This window comes from Notolepis coatsorum (assembly GCF_963971535.1).
Source record: "Notolepis coatsorum genome assembly, chromosome: 1".
NCBI lineage: Eukaryota > Metazoa > Chordata > Actinopteri > Aulopiformes > Paralepididae > Notolepis > Notolepis coatsorum.
This window is the reverse complement of record NC_140165.1, coordinates 302,619,943-302,639,762: the sequence shown is the minus strand read 5'-3', so window position 1 is coordinate 302,639,762 and position 19,820 is coordinate 302,619,943. Positions and strand designations below refer to the sequence as shown.

At 44.9% G+C, this 19,820-nt stretch overlaps 1 protein-coding gene across 1 annotated transcript in view; it reads left to right on the top strand.

The window, feature by feature from the left end:
• rtn4rl1b (reticulon 4 receptor-like 1b) overlaps positions 1-14,489 on the top strand; it is a gene marked incomplete at both ends in the record, with an annotated part of 17,321 nt that extends 2,832 nt beyond the window's left edge. The window contains 3 exon segments of the mRNA XM_084310917.1: positions 10,166-10,620; positions 13,595-13,855; positions 13,857-14,489. Coding sequence (XP_084167043.1) covers positions 10,166-10,620; positions 13,595-13,855; positions 13,857-14,489 — 1,349 coding nt within the window.
• Positions 14,490-19,820: the final 5,331 nt, after the last annotated feature.

The following is a 19,820-nucleotide window of genomic DNA, read 5'->3' as shown; positions in this document are numbered from 1 at the left end:
AACACCTCAAACTTCGATTCATCTGTCCATAACACTTTTTTCCAATCTTCCTCTGTCCAATGTCTGGTGTTCTTTTGCCCATATTAATCTTTTCCTTTTATTGGCCAGTCTCCGATATGGCTTTTTCTTTGCCACTCTGCCTAGAAGGCCAGCATCCCAGAGTAGCCTCTTCACTGTAGACGTTGATACTGGTGTTTTGGCGGGTACCATTTAATGAAGCTGCCAGTTCAGGACCTGTGAGGCTTCTATTTCTCAAACTAGAAACTCTAATGTACTTGTCTTCTTGCTCAGTTGAGCACTGGGGCCTGCCACTGCTCTTTCTACTCTGGTTAGAGCCTGTTTGTGCTGTTCTCTTTAGGGAGTAGTACACACTGTTGTAGGAAAATGTTCGTTTCTTGGCAATTTCTCACATGAAATAGCCTTAATTTCTAAGAATAGACTGTCGAGTTTCATATGAAGTTTCCTTTTTCTGGCCATTTTGAGAGTAAAATCGAACCCACAAATGGGATGCTCCAGATACTCAACTAGCTCAAAGGAAGGCCAGTTTTAATAGCTTCTCTAACCAGCAAACCCGTTTTCAGCTGTGCTAACGTAATTGCACAAGGGTTTTCAAGGTTTTTCTAATCATCCATTCGCTTTCTAACACGATTAGCAAACACAATGTACCATTAGAACACTGGAGTGATGGTTGCTGGAAATGGGCTTCTATACACCTACAGTATGTAGATATTCCATTAAAAACCAGACGTTTGCAGCTAGAATAGTCATTTACCACATTAACAATGTATAGAGTGTATTTCAGATTCATTAATGTTATCTTCATTGAAAAAAACAGGGCTTTTCTTTAAAAAAATAAGGACATTTCTAAGTGACCCCAAACTTTTGAATGGTAGTGAATATATATATATATATATATATATATATATATATATATATATATATATATATATATATATATATATATATATATATATATATATATATATATATATATATATATTCAAGATTCAAGAGTTTATTCATCAAATACATACCAGGGCATACCGTGAAATGTGGTTGGCCATGTGCGCTACGATTGTGCAATAATAGTAGTAATAATAATAGATAACTAGAATAGACATGATAAATAGACATGTTAATAAATCACTTAAAGGCAGTTTTACTTCTATGTCCCTATGCTATACTTGCTGTTACTAACTATACTATGCAACAATCACAACAAGTTATTTTCTTAAAGTGTCCTTTTTCCCTTCCTTTAAAGTGACCTTTTCTTGTGTGTTTAAAGTGATACAGTGGTATATAAGGTGGCTCAGGAGGTAGAAGAACGGTCGCCTGGTAATCGGAAGGTTCCCGGTTCAATTCCAGCTCCTCTCGGCAGTCTGTCGAAGAGTCCTTGAGCAAGACACTTAACCCCTAACTGCTCCCGATGAGCAGGTTGGCACCTTGCATGGCTGCCTCCGCCGTCTGTATGTGAATGTGTGAATGTGAAGAACAAACAATGGTAAAGCGCTTTGGATAAAAGTGCTATATAAATGCACCATTTACCATTTATCATTATCCCTAGGGTTTTTTCCCTCTCACTCCATGTAATTCTGGAGGTACAAAGATATTCTCTCATGTGATTTGAAAGTAAGAGTATTAGGAGCAGATTTACATGACAATAATGTAATCCACACCATTCAATACAGTTATGTCATGGAGAGACAGAGTTATTACAAAACCAGGTGCCCAGTAGATTTAGCCGAGACTCATGATGATATACAAATATAATTATAATGATTAAGGAGCTATAGTAGAAGAAAGTGAGGAACGATGTTAATTATATTACTCGTGTCTCAGCGCTGAGGTCTAAATGTTCAACTTCTAAGATGGTCGACCAATATGTGTTATTCAATAGCATACATAATCCATTGTATCAAGCTCAGCAATGTACGTGAACAATAATAGGTACACAGAGAATACACTCAGGTCACAGGACATTTTGGTTACCTTATACTGGTGGGGACTTTAAAAAGACTAAGAACAGGCTAATTTTAGACAACTTCTGTATAAAATGAGGTCAAAAACAGAGGGTGCTAGATTTTCGAGCTGGGAGGGGGTGCGGGATGTTGCTATGAGTGATATGATACTAACTCTCTGACCTTTCCTCAGTCGATAAATGTAACTTCATTCTAGTAAGTTGTTCTCTGTTTATTACTGATAAGTGTAACTTAGTTTTCTTGAGTGTTTCTCTGTCTGTCACTTGAGTCAGGTTGTCAAGACAGATCTTGTCATCATCATGTGTTATTCTAGTCTCACCGGATATAACATTTCATGGCATGTTATTTATAATGAAACACAAGATCTATATATTTCTAATAAAACACCAAGCATCTCTGCAAGTTGTAAAATAAAAGGTAGAGTAAGGGGTGTGGGTGCAGGAGGAAATTGTTCAAATGTGAGCTCCAGGTATTGACAATGGTGATGCTACTACATACCTGTAGTAAATTCCCACAGACTTCCTACAATAATTTGAGGTTATTGTAGTACAATACAATGAGATTGATTATCTGGAAGGAGGAGGAAAGATTCATACTTGATAGAATGGTTGGTCTCCTCATCTGGCTTAATGCAGATGAAGAATAAAACGTGTACGCCAGACAAACCAGAATTGTATTTCAACTCAGCTGATTTATTTGATTCAGGGCCAAGGGTGAATGAAAGGTTGACTTCTACATACAAAAGATGATCAGAGAATATTAACAGCTGTCTGTTGTACAGAAATATCACAATCAGGTTTGCATCTCAAACCTAAATACTGCATATCAAACAGTCACTTGGTTAACATAATTTGAACATACATGGTTTACTGTACACATTATACATGAGTAAATCTGGTCTACAGATCAGGGATCTGTACATTACTCTAATCTATAAACAATCATTGGTGTTTCCCATGATTTTACTCACGTAAAATGCAATCAGCTCACAGTTGTTTCTGGGTGGTTTCGAAGCGGTGGGGGAGCCCCCAGACCCCCTTTGGTTCCGGCCTGAGAGCTCCCGAATTATCATTTAGGGCCCTCCTATATACTATAATTTCTAGCCAATAATAGATATGGCTGGTCCAATCCAGCGTCTTCTTGTGGGGGTTGATCTCTTGTGGGGGGTGTCCTTGTGGGCGCTGGCAGCCCCCCCCTTGGGGTTGTGGCGACGTTGATGAGACAGAGACAGAAGGGGCCCATCGGTGGCCCACGTCCGTGTGATCTTTTGCTGAGATGAAGGGACCTGGCTTGTCTCACGAGGGGGGGTGTGACATGATCGCTTTAACCCTTTGGTATGGCTATAGATGTCTAATATCATCCAAGTACAGTCAGTGCTTTCCAAGACTGATACCAGACATCATATGAGACCTTTTGATACTAAACAGTTGATTAATCGATTACTTTGTTTGTGAGTTAGTGTCCATGCTTCAACAAGTCTAAACTGGTCTGCCCTGTGGTCAACCCAGCTGTCTCTGATCAGCATTTACATACAGTCAGTTCGAGAAGGTGTCGTTTGTTCTCTAATTTAGTCATTGCTTGAGTGGGGGTTGAAATAACTGTTGCAGCTGTTATCTGATGCAGCTGTCTCAACTGACAGTTGAGACTGTTTAGCCACTGAGTCCACTCTGCTATTGAAAGGTACATCTGGCTTTACATTTATGGTTCTCTAATTTATTCACACATATTAATTATGAAATTCAACGTCAATATTTACCACATACCCTACCACATGGCCCCCAATGGCCGCCACAACTCAATGTGTAGATAGATATCCAGTAAGAGCCAGCACATCACCAGGGTTATGATGAATTGAAAATGGGGGACCCTGATGTAAACAAGACGAAGATCTTTCTCTGGTCTGCATCCACTTAACAATTGTATGTATTGAGCTGTACTGTACTGTACCCATTCTGCAATCTGTTAATAAACTTTTCAATCAATCAATCAATCAATTATCAAGTGGGCATTGGTGTTCACTGTTGTTTCGTCAAGTTAGGCCCACGACACCTCGGGAAGGCTCAACAGTTAGTTCCAGTGTCTGTCTACTCTGCTTTGGTCCAATCACATTCCCCCACCCACAGTCTGCGAATCAGAGGCAGAGTAGGGCGGGTCTTCACGGAATGCTTGTTGTCTCTCAGGGACCTGGGGCAGTGTAGCGTATGGGTTAGCGAGGCGCAATGTGCGAGAATAGTCCGTCGTCTCGACCATAGATATATATCTATGGTCTCGACTACACTTACTCCCTCTCATGCTCGCTCGCTCGCACACACACACACACACACACACACACACACACACACACACACACACGCACACACACACACACACACGCTCTCTCTCTCACACAGACTCGCTCTCTCATGCTCTCATTCCAACTCTGCTGAGAATTGGATCATGTTTTTTGCACACAGCATTGATCGGTTTTCGCAATCGCCGACTAGAAAGCATTATCGGAATTCCCCAATCTCGTATTTATACTGAATATCGGCCGATACAGATCGCTGGCCGATCGATCGGGGCATCACTACTCCCTATGCTATCCTATGTAAAACAATACCTGATACCAATATCACACATGAAACAGCAACAACAGAGAAGAAAAGGGATACTCTTTTTCGTTTACTCGAAAAAATAACTAATTTACTTTGGCCCCCAGATGACATTATTTCTCCTCAACCAAATCCACTGACTGCCTTTCAATGCTTCTTCCGACATCTCATTTACCACTTTTTGCAAACTCCCCAACTCTCCCAATAATGATAATGTCGATCATGCTATAAATCATCTGCATCCTACTTCCACCGGTCAAACCCTATAGCTTTGCATCCTTGTTGTTCAGTTTCTGCTGCCAAGTCTGCATATCTAAGCGTTTTCCTTTCATAAGCCTCCTCCACCGAATCCTCCCAAGGCACGGCCAATTCTATAGAAAAACTGCCGACTAGCAGACCATAATACTAGGTCAGGCCTCAAGTTAGTGCTAACTATCTCTGGTGGAACAACACGTTTTTCTCCCAAACCTATCTGCATCTCCCAATCAGTAGCTCCGTTATGACTCATGCCTGCCTAAAGACCTACCTCCTCTACATTTCTCTCCCTCACGGACAAACTGAATGGCTGCACCCTTCATCCGATTACATCCTGAATGAACCTGTATTCTTCTACTTTAAATTCCTGCCGCTAAGCTTTTCAAAACCTGGTTATAATGTATCCATGTATACCGACCTTGAGAAAGACTAGTCGTACAGCCTGACATAATATGCACATCACAAGCACATCACATCACAGTCTCTTCCCCACCGTATGTATATATTTTCTCCCCGCCGTAGGTATATTTTTTCTCCCACCCGCCCACCCCCTCCTAATGTACAGTATCTTCCCCATCATATGTATATAATCTCTGTTAGGATCTATGGGTAACAGTACTGTATATTTACATATCGTATATGTCACAAATGTAACAGTACTATATACCTGTATGCCATGTATGTCCCTATGCCATAAATGTCATGATGTCATGTATGTTGTGTATGTCATAAATGTCACTATGAATTGAAAATGGGGGTCCCTGATGTAAACAAGACAAACGTCTTTCTCTGGTCTCTGCATCCCCTTAACAATTGTGTGTATTGGCGGCTAAGTGGCGCAGTGGGCAAGGCGCTCACCACTAACGCAGGAGATGCTGGGTTCGAGCCTAGCTCTCGGCATTGCTACCAGCTTGGCTGGTCGTTCATACTAATACAATTGGCAGTATTAGGGGGTGGGAAGCTGGTGGGTGGGGATCGGACGTTGTGGACAGCGACTCCTACAGGTCAGTTGGTGCGCCTGCCCAGTAGAATCAGGAAGCAACGAGGGCGGCGTGTCCCTCCCACGCAGACCCTCGCCGCTGAGAGATCGCGCTGTACAGGTGAAAAGATGCGACGGCTGCTTCCTCGTGTACCGGAGGGGACACGTGATGCAAGGCTTCGTCCACATTGCAGCCGGCTTGTGGGAGGCATGGCCTAACAGCGTTCGAGACAGGGGAGGGTAGAATTGGACAATACGAAATCTGGATGGGAGAAAAATAGAAAATGGGAGAAAAAGTAGATACAAAAAATAAAAAAGAATTGTGTATTGAGCCGTACTGTATTGTACCCATTCTGCAATCTGTTAAATAAAGTTTTCATTCATTCATTCATTCTCGTCATTAGGAATTGTATATGATTTTCCTCTGTGGAGGAATTTACCATGATTAAGGATGTACTCAGACAAAAGTAGACATAGTTAACGTTTATTTAGCTTACAACCCAGGAGAATTGTCTTGAGAGGCCCGCAGAACCCCTGGCCAGGGGGGGGTCTCATAACGGGCTCCTTGAGACAAGGGAAATGCTGATCTATATAGTCAGAGAAGATGGGCTGTGCTCAGGTGAGAGGGACGATTGGATTGGAGGAGTCAAGGAGGAGGAGGGGGGAGGACCAAAAGGTGGAAAAATGGGGGAGGGGTAGACAGATTGGAGAGGTGTGGGGGTAATGGGAGAGGGTTGGAACATGACTGGGAGATTGTTTGAGGGGGAGGGGATCATTATTCCACACCGTCATACTCCCAGGTTCTTCCAACTAATCTTCCTTTTCTCTACACTTTCCCAGTTCATCCACTGTCCCTGCTTAGCCTGGGCCACAGTCTTTGTACACATCACTACTTCAAGTTCAAGTTCAAGTTCCTTTTATTGCCACGTGGCCAGGCCGGTGGAATTCAAGCACGGTGCAGGTGGTAGCTGCGACAATACCCACAGAAAACATAAAGGACACATGGAACAGTACAGTACAGAAAACACCACCTAGAACATTATGACGGAACAGTACAGTACAAAAAAATATAGACATCAAGTTCAATGTAACAAAAAACAGATAAACATAACAGCAGGGGTAATTTTAGGGGGAGTTGGAGTTGAGCAGTTGTATGGCCTTGGGGAAGAAACTATTATTGAACCTCACAGTATGACTACCCACTACCCAGTGACCTAAACCTCCTACCAGAGGGGAGGTGTTGGAAGAGGTGATGAGCTGGGTGCAGGGGGTCACTAATGATTTTGTTTGCAGGTGTGATGGTGTGATGTTTGTGTATGGAGTCCACAGTTGATGGGGAGTTTGCAATTGATGATTTTGGATGCCCTTTTTATGATCCTATCTAGTCTGTGTAGTGTGTGTTTGGGTGTGTTGCCGTACCATACAGTAATGGATAATGATAGAATGTTTTGTATTATGGCTGTGTAGAATTGGACCATTAAATTCTTCCTGACCTTGTATTTCCTGAGTTGTCTGAGATGAAATAGTCTTTGATTGGCTGTTTTGAGTAGATGAGTGGTGTGATGGTTCCAGTTTAGTTTATTGCTGATGTATGTACCTAGGAATTTGAATGTGTCTGTGGCTGAAATGGGTTGATTGTTGATGAGCATGGGTGTTTTAGTGGGTGTGGTTTTCCTAAAGTCAATGATAAGTTCAACAGTCTTGCTTTCATTTAGTATGAGGTTGTGTTCTCTGCACCACGTTAGTGTCCGCTCCACCTCCAACCGGTAGTCATCCTCCTTGTTGTTGGAGATCAGCCCTAAGATGGTGGTGTCGTCCGCGTATTTCCGCGTCTTGACTGAGGGGGATGCTGATCGGAGGTTGTTGGTATAGAGGGGAAAAAGCCACGGGGAAAGAACACACCCCTGTGGTACCCCGATGTTGGTGGTCAGAGGGAGAGAGGTGTGGTTGTTGTAGCGGACTACTTGTTTGCGGCCCTTCAGTGTGTCCAGCAGCCAGAAACAGAGGGAGGGGGCAATGTTCATGTTGGCCAGGGTTTGGAACAGTGTGAGGGGGTTGATGGTGTCGAAGGCACTGCTAAAGTCAATGAAAAGTATCCGTGCGTAGCAGTGCATGTGAGCGGCGTGGAGCGGGTGGTTTTGACGTGAGCGGCGGAGTGGGTTTTAAAATGGGTCGGCGTGACGTCCGGAGCGAGAGTTCTCCTCCGCTCCAATCCGCTCCGGGCCGCTCACAGTGGTTTAACACTGATGTAATATACATGTAGTACAATGCCAAAGCAACAGATGGCGATGTACAAACATGAAGGCCATTTTCAACCAATGAGAAGGGTGAACCGTCACTCACATCCTGTTAGACAAAAGTATATGCCGCCATTGTTGTTGTCGTTAGCTTACATGCTAATGTGAATGGCCGCGACCATAGCATTGTGGCTAGGCTAGCTATCATCGCTTAGTAGAGCTAGTGAATGGATAAACAACGTTATTTAACATTGCAGAATGGGTACAATTACAATACGGCTCAATACAAACAATTGTTAAGGGGCCCAGGGGGTGTAGACTGTTGTAGTTTGAGCTAATTTACACCATGCTCCAAAATCTGCCGAGCGATGTGGAGCGGGGAGCGCTCGATTCAAGGTGAGCGGTGAGCGACTTGGGGGCGGGGTCAACATGAGCGATTAGCGGAGCGGAACAAGCCGTCTAGAGCGAAGAGCGGATTTCACGCCCGCGCCGATCCGCTCACATGGCCTGGTGCGTAGCTGTTTTTGATCTCCAAATGCTGGAGGGTGTAGTGCAGGTACGACTTCCTCTTGTCGTCGTACCTGCTCCACTACCAGCTTCCTCCTTTCTGTGGGACCTGCGTCGCTCCATACTGGCTTCCCTGTGCTGAGCCCTAGGCCCCCCCCCCCCCGGCCTTGTTGCACCTGACCTACATGTCTGTATGCCTAAGAACTGCCTCTGCTTCCTCTCTACCGCCTGCCTTGGATTCCATTTCCCCCCTCTAGTTGGATTTGGAACCAAATGACTAACTGCTGTATCTTTGCTCCCTGATTGCAACAGCTCTGTTCTCCCCGTCACACACTTAGACTCCTCTGTTAGACTAGTTACTGGTAGCTGGAGAATACTTTCCCCATACAATGCCACACTACGAATACACAGAGAAACAAACAAACAAACAAACAAATGTACAAATGAACCAATCTCTCAAGCCGTTCTACCTTTGATATTGGCACTTCATATAATGACAATGACCACATCAACTTAGGGAATACACCAAACTGCAAACACCATAACTTGCCTGGAAGCCCTGACTTCTCTATTCTTCCTATCCCCTCTACAACATGGCTCTATCTGTTCTCTATCATACTAGCATACCAATACGGTATGTATAATTGTTAAACATTTTTACGAGTGGTTAACATTTTTCATAATTCTCGAAATAGGAGTCCGTCTGATCAATTCTAAACGCGTCACTGACTTAAAAGGAAAAGGAAAGTCTGCCCAGTAACAGCCACTTCGTATGCAATATAAACATATCTGCTGTTCTGTATCATGTTGCTCAATGCTCTCACTTTTTTACGCCTGTACTGTACTGCTGTACTCTTAATCCCTGATCTAATCTGTACTCTCTCGGTACTCTCTCCTAATCTCTCTCACATGCTCTGTCATTCTCTGCCTCTGCTACCAGTCCGTATCTAACCCTCACACGGAGGAGTGTTCCTCTGCCCTAAACCAATTCCTCTCGACTTCCTCACCAAAACATATTTTCAGGGCCACTCGTCCTCCTTTCAAGTTCCAAATTGAACATCAAAGTGTGACAGACGGGTGCATTTTCAATTCAAAATCAAATCCACACTCCAAATGTCCCTCCGCTAATTCATTTCCCTCTTCCTTCTCTCTCCCTGTGTGTGTCTGTGTGATCTCTCCGTGTGTCTGTGATCTCTGCGTGTGCCTGCCTGTATGTGTGTGTGTGTGTGTGTGTGTGTGTGTGTGTGTGTGTGTGTGTTTGTTTGTTTGTATGTGTGCCTATGTGTGTTTGTGTGTGTGTGTGTGTGTGTGTGTGTGTGTGTGTGTGTGTGTGCTTGTGTTTGTATTCTGCCTGCGTGTGTGTGTGCTTGTGTGTGTGTGTGTGTGTGCGCCTGCCTGCATGTGTGTGTGTGCCTGCCTGTGTGTGTGTGTGTTTGTATCTATGTGTGCCTGCCCGCATGTATGTGTGTGTGTGTGCTTGTGTGTGTATGTGTGCCTGCCTGTGTGTGTGTGTGTGCTTGTGTGTGCGTGCGCGCGTGCATGCGCATGTGTGTGTGTGGGCGTGTGTGTGTGCACGTGTGTACACGTGTGTGTGTGCACGTGTGTGTCCCGCTGCAGGCTGTGGGCTGGAGTTCCTGCTGGTCCTCTGCGGGCTGGAGTTGTCCTGGTCCTGCCCACGCCACTGTATCTGCTACACCGCGCCCAGCACCGTCTCCTGCCAGGCCCACAACTTCCTGTCCGTGCCCGAGGGCATCCCGCCCGACAGCGAGCGCATCTTCCTGCAGAACAACAAGATCCACCGGCTGCTCCGGGGCCACTTCAGCTCCTCCACCACCGTCACCCTGTGGATCTACTCCAACAACATCACCTACATCGAGCCCTCCACCTTCCACGGCTTCAGCCTGCTGGAGGAGCTGGACCTGGGGGACAACCGGCACCTGCGCTCGCTGGCCGCCGACACCTTCCACGGGCTGGCGCGGCTCCACGCGCTGCACCTGTACCGCTGCGGGCTCAGCTCGCTGCCCGGGAACGTCTTCCAGGGCCTGAGGAACCTGCAGTATCTCTACCTGCAGGTGCGGTGGCTTGTGAACGGGCCGGGGCGCTTCTCTGACCGTGTTCACGACCGGCTTCTGTTAAAGGAACACAGCGACATTTTGGGAAATTAGCTTATTTGCCATCTACCCTGGAGTTAGACAAGAAGATAGATACCTTTTTCTTCTCTGTGCATGCAGTAGGAGTAAGAAGACGTTTGGAACTAGGCTAATGGAGGAACCTACTTCCAGTCACTGACGCTAAGCTAGGCTAACGGTGCGCGTCTTCCTACTCCTACTGCATGCACAGAGAAGAAAAGGGTATGTATCTTAACACTCCAACATTTTGGGAACCCTGGAGTTAGACAAGAAGATAGATACCTTTTTCTTCTCTGTGCATGCAGTAGGGGTAGGAAGACGTTGGGAACTAGGCTAATGGAGGAACCTACTTCCAGTCACTGACGCTAAGCTAGGCTAATGGTGCGTGTCTTCCTACTCCTACTGCATGCACAGAGAAGAAAAAGGGTCATGTATCTTCTTGTCTAACTCCAGGGTAGATGCCAAATGAGCTAATTTCCCAATATGTTGGAGTTTTCCTTTAAAGGAACACGGCAACATTTTGGGAAATTAGCTCATCGTCTTCTCCAGAGAGAGACAAGAAGATGGATACCAGTTTCCTCTCTGTGCGTTCAGTAGAAAGCTATCTGGCTGCACGTTAGCCTAGCTTAGCACAATGAATGGAAGCGGACAGTGACAGGTAGCCTAGGCATTGTCCAACTAACACCTCTCCCGAAGGCTACCCGTCACTGTCCGATTCCATTCATTGTGCTAAGCTAGGCTAACATGCAGCCAGATAGCTTTCCTACTGAACGCACAGAGAGGAAACTGGTATCTATCTTCTTGTCGCTCTCTCTGGAGAAGACGGTACGCTGAGTTCCCTAAATGTTGACATGTTCCTTTAAATACAGCGTGCTGTTTTAGATTGGAAAATGTATTGTGGTCTTGTTACAGAGCGAGACTTACTTGTGTGGATGGAAATCCGTCATCTGATAGCATGATTGTATTAAGATATCATTCTTATAATTATAGGGGAGTGATGCACACAGAAATAAAGTTAACAAGGTGCAAAGTTTGTTAGGTCAGTTCATTACACTTCAACATTACAATTCAGTTGACTACAATACAATTACCAGAGCGAACAAGAAAAGAGTAACATTGTCAGAGTTAGAAGGGACTTGGTGGTACGTTAGGTTTTTGGTGAAGGTCACTACTGCCGTCATGTGTCTTTGTGCATAACACTAGCGCTGTGTAATTAAGAGTGCTGAGAACCAAGCTGTTAAACTCAAAATCACCATAAATGTCTCAACAAACCACTGCATTGTCCAGGAATCAGCGAGCAGCAGTCAGTTATATCCACAAAGCTCCAGTACAGTAACTTAACGTGAGTTAGCTAACATTAGCTTTACATCTAAATATAATATAATAATGCAGGACCTCTTTAGGGGGGTCTTTATTCGGCATGCAACGAACTGGACATGCAATTGGAGCGGCACACACACACCGGGATACACACACACACACACACACACACACACACATGCATTGTCTTTTTCTCAGTCGCATATGACAATAGGGATAACGTTATATAAACCAGAACACACACACATCTCCATCACTGTATGTCTTCAAACCAAGTCTTGTAGTCTAATGGTAGAGGAAGACCTTTTTTCTCAAGCAGTTACTTTAGATATAAAGTAAACAAGACGAAAGTCTTTCTCTGGTCTGCATCCCCTTAACAATTGTGTATTGAGCCGTACTGTATTGTACCCATTCTGCAATCTGTTAATAAAGTTTTCAATCAATCAATCAATCAGATGAAGTGCCTCAAAGGTTAGCTTCCCCAGGATCGCACACTTGACATCCCGCAGGTTGAGTTTTCCTGATGCCTGAAACACCAGGCACCAGTGGAGTGGCACTCTCATGCAAACAGAACCCTAGAACACTATAGAAGCCATTTCTCCACACCGGTCAACAAGAGATTTGACTGTCTTGTTGGTGTTATTAGGTGTTATTAACCACCCAGTCACATTTGAATGATTGAAAACGTTAATAACTATAAAAAGAAAACAGCTCACCTGGCTTTCCATTCACATACATGAAATGGTTATAGCATTAGCTTAAAGGTTTTGCTATAAACTACCAAATCTATCAAATTAACCCTACCTGGTTAGAAGGCTTGATTAATTGATTAATTAACTAGGCAAGGTAGATTAGACCACCCAAATCTGTGTTTTTATTACACCGCCGGGAGTATGGTGCTAATTGTTTTAGCATTTTCCATTCCCATACATGAAACAGCTTGAAGTCAGCATTGGCTTAGCTATGCTACACTTTTGAGCTCCTGTCAACTCTGGGAGAACCAGGCTAATGCCCTCTAGTTGTTATATAGTGTTAGAGGAGGGGTTATGCTAAGGATGGCTCCAGTGTGTCATTGTGCCATGATTCCAAAAATGAACACAGAAATGGTCAAAAACATTCAGTAACTCCACAATTCAGTACTACATAGTTCACATGTCAGTTCTCGCATGTCTTCAGCAACTATTTTCTATTTTCTTTAAAACTCATCTTAGATTAAGATTATTATTTATATTATTTACATTATGTATGTATTTATTTATGTATTTATGTATATATTTATGTATATATTTATTATTATTAATATTATTATTATTATTATTATTATTATTATTATTATTATTATTATTATTATTATTATTATTATTATTATTATTATTATTATTATTATTATTATTATTATTATTATTATTATTATTATTATTATTATTATTATTATTATTATTATTATTATTATTATTATTATTATTATTATTATTATTATTATTATTATTATTATTAATATTAATATTAATAATAATATTAATATTAATAATAATAGTAATAAATAATAGAGATACGATTAATAAGTAATAATTATATAATCCCCGTGTCTCCTCAGGACAATCACCTGAAGTTCCTGCAGGACGACACCTTCACGGACCTCCACAACCTGAGTCACCTGTTCCTGCACGGGAACCGTCTGTGGAGCCTCCACCAGAACACCTTCAGGGGCCTGAGGGCCCTGGACCGCCTGCTCCTGCACCACAACCAGCTCCAGTGGGTGGACCGCTTGGCCTTCCACGACCTCAAACGCCTCACCACCCTCTACCTGTTCAACAACTCCCTGAAGGAGCTGTCCGGACAATGCCTGGAGACGCTGCCCACACCTGGAGTACCTGCGCCTCAACGACAACCCCTGGAGCTGCGACTGCAAGGCCCTGACGCTGTGGGAGTGGCTCAAGCGCTTCCGAGGCTCCACCTCCACCGTGGGTTGCCAGGCGCCGGACGACATGGTCGGCAAGGACCTCAAGCAGCTGGGCAAGGAAGACTTCCCCAACTGCTCCCCGACCGTCCCCAACTCCGAGTCCCGGGCTCAGAGCAAGACCAACAACCTCTCCGGGACCGCGAACCCATCTATGAACGGGGGGGCAGTGGCGGTGGGGTCCGAGGGGCAGCCCCACTCGGTGCAACCGTCCCGGCCCGGCCGCGCGCGGAACTGCACAAAGGTCCGCAATAGAGCGGGTAAGGGCAAGGGGGATAACGAGGTGGATAAGGAGATGGCAGACAAGGACGGCCCCTCTCCGGAGTTCACGGAAGGGGGCAAGTACGACCACACGTCCCCGGACGGCAGCGTCACGCGGAGGAAGCACAAGTGCACCCCTCGGACCACTGTACGCCCCCCCAGCGGGGTCCAGCAAGCCACCAATAGGGCCCCTTTACCCTGGTCCTTACTATATCTCTACATCCTTCTGGGGGCCTTGGTAACCATAGCCAGAGAGTACGTTCTCCGTTGACTCACAGAGGGGTAGATACAGGCTAATCAACAACAATGCAGCCCTCAGACCCCTCGTTCTTGCCCCTGCACTACAAGGCCTGTGTGTGTGTGTCTTTTATGTGTGTGTGTGTGTGTGATTGTGTGTGTATAACATGTCGTGTAGGGAGTTTTACTGTTTAGATTCTGAAGTAGGCCTCCCGAACATCAAACATCAAACACGGAAAAGACAGTGCCGTCTTCGAGGGATGAAGTGTCGCGGAAAAGACAAAAGGAAAAAAACGCGGAACAAGCTCGCACTGCCACTGTTGCCATTGTGATTTCATCTCCTTGTCGTCTTGGCATCTCGTGTTTTTTTTTTTTATTCCTGTCTTTCGCATTGCCGGAGCTCGGATAACCAAACTGTGCAGTGAGAGAGAGAGAGAGAGAGAGAGAGAGAGAGAGAGAGAGAGAGAGAGAGAGAGAGAGATGAGAGAGAGAGAGAGAGAGAGAGAGAGAGAGAGAGAGAGAGAGAGAGAGAGAGAGAGAGAGAGAGAGAGAGAGAGATGGAGTGAAAGATGGAGAGATGGAGAGAAAGAAGGATGGATGGATGGAGTCAAAGAAAGAGACAAAGAGAGAGAGAGAGAGAGAGATGGAGTAAAGAAAGAGAGAGATGGAGAGAGAAATGGAGAGAACGAAAGAGGGATGGCATGAAAGAAAGAGAGAGAGAAAGAGGGATGGCATGAAAGAAAGAGAGAGAGAGATGGAGTGAAAGAAGAGAGAGAAAAGATAGAAGAAAGAGAGAGAGATGGAGAGAAAGAAAGAGGGATGGAGTGATAAAAATGCATGGTATAGCTACCGGTATGAGACAGATAAGCCCCATTCCAGTTTAAATCTTCAGTTCACAGTGGGTGAATCCTCATTGAGAAGGGAATGGAAAACAGATGACCCTCTTGACGTCCCCGTGTCTGCCCTATTTTGTTTCCATATTACTTTGTCAAATGTATTTTCTATTGCATTCGTTGCCAACAACAGGGCCAAACAATTCGGGGGCGGAAGTGTTTCTCATCAACAGGGAGATAAACTGTACGCAGGGCAATAAATCATCATCATTCGGTACGAGACGCAGGGATGCGCTACTTACTGTACGACGCACTCACTTCTCAGCAGAACGGAAAGCCCACAGCCACCACTGTGTTTCTAAACAGCGCAAACAGCTATAGCTCAGACACCGGACGATGCGGTAGCAGTCGTAAAAACAGCCACTTCTCTGCTAAGCGGCCTCCAGGTACCGCGCCGCCCTTCTGCCTATTGTACACAATGGTCGTTTTCTCATCAATAATAGCATTTCCACGGAGACCCTGCTTCGAATGACGACGAGCCCCTCCATATCCATCGCATCAGCTCTATTCTCCAGTGCAACTGAAAATGAAGCTATTGCCCCCGAGCTGCTAATTATCTGTAGGAAGGGACAATGACTTGGCCGTGGGTGTGTGGTGCCCTATTCTCATCGCTTGGAAAAAACATTGTGCATCTCTGGGAGAACAACAAGCTGTGAATATTGAAGAGTCTGTCTATATCTCGTGTCAAATGTTGTTCATTTGATTATTTTTTTTGCCAAGACACAAGGACCTAGAGATGGACCCCTGCCACACAGGTCAAACAGTAGGGGCCGGAGCCTTAGGGGTTAAGGGTCAAGTGGGGGGGGTTTCCCTCAATTTCCGAGTGAGGTTGTGCTGTGCTGTGCTGAACTGATCGTTCAGTGTTACGCGTGAGGAACATGTTTTTTCCTTAATCAATTAACTTCGAGGGGATACAACTGTCCAACAAGACTCAAGGGGGAAATGTGTGTGTACCTGTGATGGATAACATTTAAAAATAAAAAAAAACTGAAACAAACTAAACAAAACAGAAAAAATTATACATTTTGAACCAAGCATGGCAAAATGGGGAACTCGCCTAAAGAACTGCGTTTACACCTCTTTGTTGACTGATGTTCTTGTTAATGGAGGTAGGGATCCAAGAGCAAGACAATCGCTTCTGAAGTGACAGGGGGGAGGCAAGACAAAGCGATAGACAACGATGGCGGACAACCCGCAGAGCATCTCCCTGTCCTTCTGGAGCCTCGGTGCCTCCCTTAAATCTAATGATAAGACAGTGTTTGTAACAATGATGTGAACTGTACCATTGCAATGAAGATAACAGGACTTACTGTAACTGCAGTGCTGATATTAATCATTAACTGTATTACTATGAGAATATCAATATCAGTGACATCAACGATGATGATGACAGGGTTTTCTGCTCCTCCTATCTTGAGGGGGTGGAATCTTTGTTCAAAGTTATTTTCTTTCTTACATGGTTCCATTCCTTTGCCTTTCTGTTTTTGAAAATGTGTTTGTTTACATCTTTTTTTCATGGTACGACAACCGTTCAGAACCTTTTGTTTGTTTGAAAAACCACAATGCACAAATCCCATTTTCCAGACTTCTTGTTCAACCGTACCCCATCCATCTGCTCTCTTTGCCATGTTTTCGGTTGTTCCGCAAGTTATCATCCAAGAACAACAGTACAAAAAATGTTTATAAAGATATTAAAATCTATATCTTCTTATGTTGACAGTAGCAGTTTGAGTCTGTTTATTTTTTCCGTCATGTTCACGGCGGGTAAAGGCTGACTTCCTGTACTATCCCGGACGCACTTTCTCCCCTCGCCTCTATAATTAATTTAAACCAGGAATTGATTCTGTCAGCAACTTTGTCTCTTTTCACCCTGTTTCTCCCCCCTCCATCTCTGCTCTACTTTGCAATCTGTCTCCCCTGATCACAGCCTGCCGGCTGTGCTGGATTCTCTCTACAAACAGAGTCACTTCTCCTCTCTGGCTTTACTTTAGTGCACAGGGCAAATTTCATCCGAGGGTTGAGTGGCAGACCAAAGCTGCAGTTTATTGGTAAACACGGGAAATATGGGGGGGGGGGGATGCATTAAGTTATTATTGACCAACAGATAATTAAAAACATATATATCGAGAGAGTAGAACAACCCAAGGACTGTGAGGCAAAGACTGCTTCGTGTACACGCGCCAGCATGCACCTCGGCATGATAAACTGCGGTTCAATAAATCATTTAAAAGCACTAAGGGTATTTATGAAAGTGTCACACAGAATCTGTAGATATCCCACGTTATTATTATTATTAATGGACCTTTAGAACATAAATTCTATTTCCTCCCCTCTATATCCCCTTCTCCCCGAGATCGAAATTGATCCACGCAATTTCATTTTTTTCTTCCCCCCAACCCCCCCCCCCCCCCCCCGTTATTTTAAGCGAAAAGGGGGGGGGGGGGGGGGGGGGGGGGACTGAGGAGTTAGTTTTATGCATGGTTGAGGACGGCGGTGGATTTACATTTAAATTGATGAGCAGCTCTGGCATCTGGCACTGGGCTCCATCAGTACCGCCACCTCCGCCTCCCTCTTTTCCCCTCTCTAAGCACCTCTCCTGTCTGCGCACCTTTCCCCCCACATGTGGTTGTCGCTCCGCTTCCAGTCCCCTCTCAGACCTCAACAGCGTGAGCGCATAAAGAATGAGCAGCCATTTTGCAGATGAACGGTCCTCTCTCCTTGGAGCATAATGGTGGCCGCGGGAGAGGACGCTCGCTGAGAGCAGCAGGTGTGTTGTTTTTTTTGTAATTAAATTAACTATGATATAAACGTCCTGGTACAATAAAGAGTAAAGCATCCTCTGAGAACGAGCTGAGCTTGTATTTTATACATGCAAACCCACTGCAGGGCTGGTTGGCACTATACTGTATGTTTCAATGGGTTAAACAAAAATTATTTATATTATATTTAATATATCAAACATTTATTAAAATGTTTAAAAAGTGGGGCGGCTAGGGCGGCTAGGTGGTGTAGTGGGCAAGGCACTCGCCACCAGTGTGGAGACGCTAGGATTCGCGTGTTCGAATCCAGCTCTCCAAATTGTTTTTCAGTTTGGCTGGTCGTCCGCAGTAATACACATTGGCCGTATTACGGGGAGGGAAAAACTGAAGGGTGGGGATCGAACGTTGTGAACAAGCGACTCCTACAAGTCGGTTGGTGCGCCTGCGCAGTAGAATCAGGAAGTGTCGGGGGCAGCGTGAGCCTCCCACGCGTTACTCCTCGACACTGAGAGATCGAGCTGCGCAGGTGAAAAGATGCGACTGCTGTTACCTCAAGTACCGGAGGGGACTTGTGCTATGTATGACTTAGTCCACATTGCAGCCGGCTTGTGGGAGGCAAGAAACAGCGTTCGTGACAGGGGAGGGTTGAATTGGATGATACGAAATTGGGATGGGAGAAAATATGGAAAAATGGGAGAAAAAGTGGATCAAAAAAAAAAAAAAGTGGGGCGGCTAAGTGGCGCAGTGGGCAAGGCGCTCGCCACTAATGCAGGAGATGCTGGGTTCGAGCCCAGCTCTCGGCATTGCTACCAGCTTGGCTGGTCGTTCATACTAACGCAATTGGCAGTGTTAGGGGTGGGGATCGGACGTTGTGGACAGCGACTCCTACAGGTCGGTTGGTGCTCCCACGCAGACCCTCGCCGCTGAGAGATCGCGCTGTACAGGTGAAAAGATGCGACGGCTGCCTCCTCGTGTGTACCGGAGGGGACACGTGATGCAAGGCTTCGTCCACATTGCAGCCGGCCTGTGGGAGGCATGGCCTAACAGCGTTCGAGACAGGGGATGGTAGAATTGGACGATACGAAATTGGGATGGGAGAAAAATAGAAAGTGGGAGAAAAAATTAGATACAATTTTTTTTTTTAAGTATTGATGGCAGAGACACCAAACCCATACTAAAATATGTGAAATAGCTTTGACTATTATGATAATAGTCTGGTGTGCCAGCCAGCCCCAACAAGCATTATGTCAACCAACCCCATGAGATCTCTTGAGATAACCTTTTAGCTAGCTATCACGTGGCTTGACCTAGCAAGTCAAGAATAAGCTTCATTAAAGCTCTTCCTCTCTTCATTTTCAACTGAAATATCCGTTTTCATGGATATACACGACAAAAACACGAGTGACTCTCGTGTCAAGGTTTTGTGTTGGTGAAGTGACCATATGGATATGGGTACCTTTTTAGTATGAAGATTATGGCACCCTATAGTGTGGCTGTAATAAGCACCATGCCAGTCAACCCTGGCCTCCCTTATAGCAGACTAGCCTGAAGCATAGTCCTTCTAAGCCTAATATCTCCCTTCACTATTATGGGAGGGTTAACCTTTGGCTGACTGGTAGATGTCTGGCTTCCCATACAGGAAACCCAGGTTTCCAATCAATATGGGCTACAGTGGTGGCGTGCATGACCTGAACAGGTTTCACTGCCGGGTGA